This window comes from Wolffia australiana, chromosome 14 (assembly GCF_029677425.1).
Source record: "Wolffia australiana isolate 7733 chromosome 14, ASM2967742v1".
Classification (NCBI taxonomy): Eukaryota; Viridiplantae; Streptophyta; class Magnoliopsida; order Alismatales; family Araceae; genus Wolffia; species Wolffia australiana.
This window is the reverse complement of record NC_135848.1, coordinates 4,847,174-4,852,702: the sequence shown is the minus strand read 5'-3', so window position 1 is coordinate 4,852,702 and position 5,529 is coordinate 4,847,174. Positions and strand designations below refer to the sequence as shown.

General features: G+C 47.3%; 1 protein-coding gene across 1 annotated transcript; it reads left to right on the top strand.

The window, feature by feature from the left end:
- The first annotated feature begins 212 nt into the window (after positions 1–212).
- On the top strand, positions 213–2,168 carry LOC144712064 (uncharacterized). Its single transcript, XM_078586242.1, has 6 exons — positions 213–413; positions 513–698; positions 805–1,182; positions 1,384–1,501; positions 1,835–1,936; positions 2,038–2,168. The coding sequence occupies exons 1-6, from the start codon at positions 213–215 to the stop codon at positions 2,166–2,168; spliced, it is 1,116 nt and encodes a 371-aa protein (XP_078442368.1).
- The last annotated feature ends 3,361 nt before the right edge of the window (positions 2,169–5,529 follow it).

The window sequence follows — 5,529 nt, the reverse complement described above, 5'->3', positions numbered from 1 at the left end:
ACCGGAAAGTTGAAGTCATTTGCAAGGGATGTTGCCCACGGAGGATATACGCTAGTTGGGATGGTACGAAAGAGGCGTTTGTTGTGAAAACACTTAATGATACTCATACGTGCAGTAGGGCTCCGAGGAATAGCCAAGCCGATTATCATTGGGTTGCGAAACACTTCTTAGAGAAAATTCGAATGAATATGGATTTGAAGGTGGCAGATATGATGCGGGAAATAAATGCTCTGTTCGGAACCACTGTTTCAAAGCAAACCTGTTATAGAGCTAGATCCGAGGCGCGCATGAAGCTTCTAGGAACTTTGGACGACCATTATCACATGCTTCCTGCATATATTGCCGAGTTAAAGAAGGTCAATAGGAATGGTACTTTTGAGCTGGTTCTTAATAGAGCCACTCTAGATTCTTTGGTTAGGTTTAAGAGGCTCTACATATGTTTTGATTCGATAGCAAGATGTTTTCTTGAAGGTTGTAGAAGAGTCATTGGCTTGGACGGATGTTTTTTGAAGACCGAACTTAAAGGCCAACTGTTGAGTGCTGTCGGCAAGGACGGGAATAATCAAATGTTCCCCATTGCATGGGCGGTAGTCGAAGGGGAAAATCAAGCTTCATGGACTTGGTTTATTCAGCTACTGATGAATGATTTAGGAATGGTGGACGGAAATGGTTGGACTATTATTAGCGATCAGCAGAAGGTACTTAATTAACTCGCTCATAAATATTTATTTCTTTGAACTCTTAATGCTTATTATCGAACAATTGTAGTACATTAATAGATTGGTACTATCTAACATTGTGCAGGGACTGGAAAATGCAGTGTCCTATTTATTACCCCATGCGGAGCATAGGAATTGTGCTAGGCATATTTATGCAAATTGGAAGAAGAAAGGACATTCCATAGAAATTTTGAAGAACTTATTTTGGAAAGCTGTGAAGTGCACAACTCATGAAGATTTCCAACAGATTATGAGAGAGATGAGCACATTGAACCCAAAAGCTGCGCAAGACTTCCAAGATATAGGTATAAAGAAGTTTTGCAGGGCGTACATTAGTAAGGATACAAAGTGTGAGGTGATTGACAACAATATTTGCGAGTGCTTCAACAATTACATCATACAGGCTAGATCTAAGCCTATCATAGACATGTTGGAAGAAATTAGAGGTGCAGTCATGCAGAGGGTAGCTAAAAAAAGGGAGTTGTTTTCTGAAAGAACTGATCCATTATGCCCTCGGATAAGGGAGTTGGTCGAAGAGAACAAGAAGAAGTCTAGGACATGCACTCTTAGGCATGCAGGCAAGTATCAATTCGAGGTTACAGACTTGGGAAGCAGATTTGTGGTTGATCTACTTCGTAGAACATGTAGTTGAGGATATTGGGAGATAAGGGGCATTCCATGCCCCCATGCTATATCTTGCATTCATTGGATCAAGGAGGACCCCGTCATTTTTGTCAGTGAGTGGTTGAAGAAAGATGTCTACCAGCTAGCTTATAGTTACGGTATCCCGCCAATGAATGGAAAAAACTTATGGAGTGAAGCTGATGGGAGCTATGTATTCCCTCCTCTTGTGAGGAGACAACCTGGAAGGCCCAAGCTGAAGAGGAAAATTGACGTCAGTGAGAAAGAACCCATGGTACAAAGACTATCGAAGAAAGGCGTGCATATGAAGTGCTCCCTCTGCCACCAAGTTGGCCATAATTGGAAGACATGTACCCAACCAAGAATAGAAGCTGGACGCCAAGTACAGTTTGGCGGATATGTCCAACTTTGTTTATATGCTTCTTTGAGTTTTTTCAACGTAAACTAATAAACTTGTTTGATCAATCATGCAGGGATCTCAGGGAGCTACATATCCGCCAATTATCAAAGACCATCGCCGTTGAAGTTGCAATGGAGCTATGAAACCTCCACGCGCTCAAGCTTATCATTCACTTGTACTGTCAGAACATTTGCAGAACAGGATTTAGTTGTCATTTAATGATACGAACTTTGTTGTCCAATTGCCCAGAATTTTCGTTCATGTTTGCCATTTCAGGCCCTCTAGCAGTCCATGGCTATGAGGAAATTATGATTAAATGCCCACAATTTCCGTTCATGTTTCCCATCTTTAAGGACGCCAACACGCTTGGACGAAGGCATTTTGAATCGCCGTTGATTAATCCATGAATTTCGGCGCTTGTTCGTCCTTCTTGTTCGTCATGGACCATGAATTTACAGTAAACCAAAAGATTCTTACGAATTAAATCAGCCGGAGTCATGACTAATTATATTACGTATTTCCAATAAACCAAAATATTGTTTTCCAATAAAACAGATTTTATTATGTTCCTCACTTCTTTAAAATAGAGGCACACAACAAAATATAATACGCACGTCTGGGAAAGATGATACATCCTCATTTACGAGATGTCGATAAAAATGATACATCATGTTTGCGAGATGTCGATAAAAATGATACGTCCTCATTGAACACACAGGTCACATCAAAGTGGGCGGGCAGGGTCGAGCCAAGCAGCTTATCCCATGTCATACTTCTGGGTCCAGCTCCGGGCCGTGCTGTCGTACATGTTGCGGTCGGCCTTGTACATGTCGACCTCCGGCACCAGCGGGTCATCTAGGTTTGGGTCCGTCAGCAGCTAGCAGATCCACACCAGCACCTGAGACACACCAAATTTGACCCACGGTCAACAAGATTATTGGAGATGGTCATCGGCGTGCTCCACTGTTCCTTGAGGATGTCCAAACATCCGCAAGTAAAAGACTGTCAATTTTGACGAATTAATGGGTAATCAAAAATAACACTCACACTGCTACAACCGCATCCAGCTGAGGAAGATCATCTCCCACGCCAAGTTTGTCCTGAATCTCATTTACCCACATTGAAAGAGCAGTCAAAGCGCCACCAACAGACAACCTAGTAAACAATAGCAACTCAGTTATGCTGACTGAAGTCCAATTTAGAGGGACAGAGAGACATGGCGGGGGAGAGAAAGAAAAGATGTAAACAGAGAGAGGTAGAGAGTAGAATACTGGGAGATAGAGACCTTGATAGAGAAAGATAATAGCAACTAGTTGAGGCATCTAGAGAGAGATGAAGAATACTGGGAGATAAATAGACAAAGAGTTTAGGATATTCCCATTCTAGTGGAGGAAGAAACAACACTGAATGGAAGGAAAATATAGAGATCCAGAAGAAGGAGATAATGACCCGGTCTGGGAGTGCTAGAAGTAGCACCCTTGCTGTAATCCATTGCTTATACCTTAGACTTAGGCACTCAAATCAAGGCACAAACTACTAATTTAATGAATCAAGAGGTGCTAGGATCTTAACATGCTATCAGAGCCAAAATTGCAGGTTTAAATTCCAAATTCAAGAGAGTCGGCATTCAGGAGATTTGGAGAAATAGCACCCTCGCAACGAGTTATTGCGTCAACCACAGAGATGAGCACTTGAATCATAACACAAAGTAACAACTTCATGAATAAACAGGTGTTAGACATGCTATCAGAACCAAGATTGCATGTTGAAATCCCGCAAAATTCAACACAATCTGCATCGGAGAGTATTGGGGGACCTCGGTAGAAGCTAAATTCATGAAAAAAGAGGCAGAAAAAACCAAAGAAACCCAGAAATTGAACCGGAAAAAAGGATATGATGGTCTTGACGGGGTTGACTTTGTAGTGGACGGGGGAGGCAGGGCAGGCGAGATGGTAGATCTGGTCGACCTCGACCAGCAGCGGCTCGACCACATCGTGCCGGATGAGCTCGAATCGAGGATTACCAAAGTGGTGCATCACGTTCTCCTTCCTCCCCGTGAAGAAATTGTCCTCATGGAAGCCCGGCACGGGCGTGGGCTTCCATGAGGACGTTGTAGCAGGCGGGCTCGGGGGCATTGCCTTCCTCCTCCATCTCTCTGAGAAGGTCACTCACTCTGGAGAGACGGCGGAGCTTGCCGAAGGTCTCGACGAGGTAGGCGTGGGTGACGACGTCGGGGAGGACCCCAGCAGTGTTCATGGTGCGGAAGACCATCTCGGCCTCGTCGCCGAGGCCCCGGCTGCCGCAGGCCGCCAGCAGAGTGTTGTGGGTGACGAGATCATGCCGCATCTGCCCAAAGAGCCCAATTAGAGTGTCCCAGGGCACCTCCGTGGCCCGGGCACAGGCGTTGATGACGGTGTTGTAGGTGAGGACCGTCGGCACGACGGAGTCGGGCCGCCGCATCATCCGATCAAGGAGGGCGAGGGCGGCGGCGTGGTCGCCGTTGTGGCCGAAGGCGTTGATCAGCGCGGAAGCCCCTTCTCTCTTACGCCCTTTCTTTCTCCTTCTCCACCGTCTCCTTCTCCTTCACCACCTTTCTGAGCTCTCTCCCAGGTGATTCACATTGGACGGACTAATCGATCCTATATTTCTGACTTTCTTCAAATCCTGTTATGACGTGGAATCCACGCGGCTGCCAGGTGGATTCCGCCTAGGTGGACTCCGCCGGAAACCCACCTGGCAGCCACGTCGATTCCACGTCACAGCCGGGCTACGGCGGCGGACCAAATAGGGAGTTCGGGCTGTGCCGCGGCGAAAAAAAAGTTAGGGCTATAACTCGAATTTTCGGAAAAGTTTAGGCTGAACCGTGATATTAACCCCATTAGAAATTGCTTTCTATCCCAGAACTTCCAACTTTCAAAACCCAAATAAACAAACAAATGCTTTGCAAACAAGAGCACAAATCTCTCTCAGTACCATCATAAATACAATACCAAGAAAAATGGGTTCTTTTCCATCACACGGGGCCCCAGCGTCAGACCGGGCTTATCAGTTCAGCGTCATCCTCTCACCCATGCCGGACGGATGGCCGCCGCCGCTGCCGCCGCTACCCTCACCCTTCCTCCCTCTCTCGCCAGAACCCGCTCGCCCTCTTCTCCAAAGCGACTGATTTCCCCATCAGCGCCCGAATCTTCCTCATACCCTTCTCAATTCTCCCTCTCCGTCGCCCTTCCGCAGCCCCCCAACCCAATCCCAGCGATCCGGCAGCGGCTCCTCAAAGAAACCCAGCTCTTCCCCGACGACGACGATGAACTCCTCCATCTCTGGCGCCGTCTCCTCCGTCTTGCCGCCCGGAACGGCGACGCAGAGCTCGCAAAGGCCGTCCACGCCTCCCTGGCGAAGAACCCACTTGGCCCCCGCCTCGAGGAAGAAAATGGGTGCGAGCGTTTTCTCTGGAATTGCCTCATTTCCGCGTATTCAAAGCTTGGGTTGCTCTCAGATGCCCGCCAGGTGTTTGAAGAAATGCATTCGAGAGATGTCGTCTCCTTCACCTGCCTGATTTCTGCTTATGCCAAGTCTGGGATGGCAGAGGAAGCGCTGGAGCTTTTTTTGGAGATGCAACGCCGTGGAATTCAGGCTAATTCCTTCAGCCTCGTCGCCGTCTTGACCTGCTGCATCCGCGACCCGGGTTTGCTTCTGGGTCATCAGCTTCACGCCATGGCCGTCAAGCTCCCCGGCCAATTCTCTAGTACCCATGTCCAGAACGCTCTC

Bases quoted from the DNA above. Each gene is read 5' to 3' on its own strand.
- LOC144712064 (XM_078586242.1), top strand. From the start codon at position 213: ATGCGGGAAATAAATGCTCTGTTCGGAACCACTGTTTCAAAGCAAACC. The intron at 699-804 runs GTACTTAATTAA...AACATTGTGCAG, and splicing joins TTATTAGCGATCAGCAGAAG to GGACTGGAAAATGCAGTGTC. The intron at 1,502-1,834 runs GTATCCCGCCAA...TCAATCATGCAG, and splicing joins CCAGCTAGCTTATAGTTACG to GGATCTCAGGGAGCTACATA.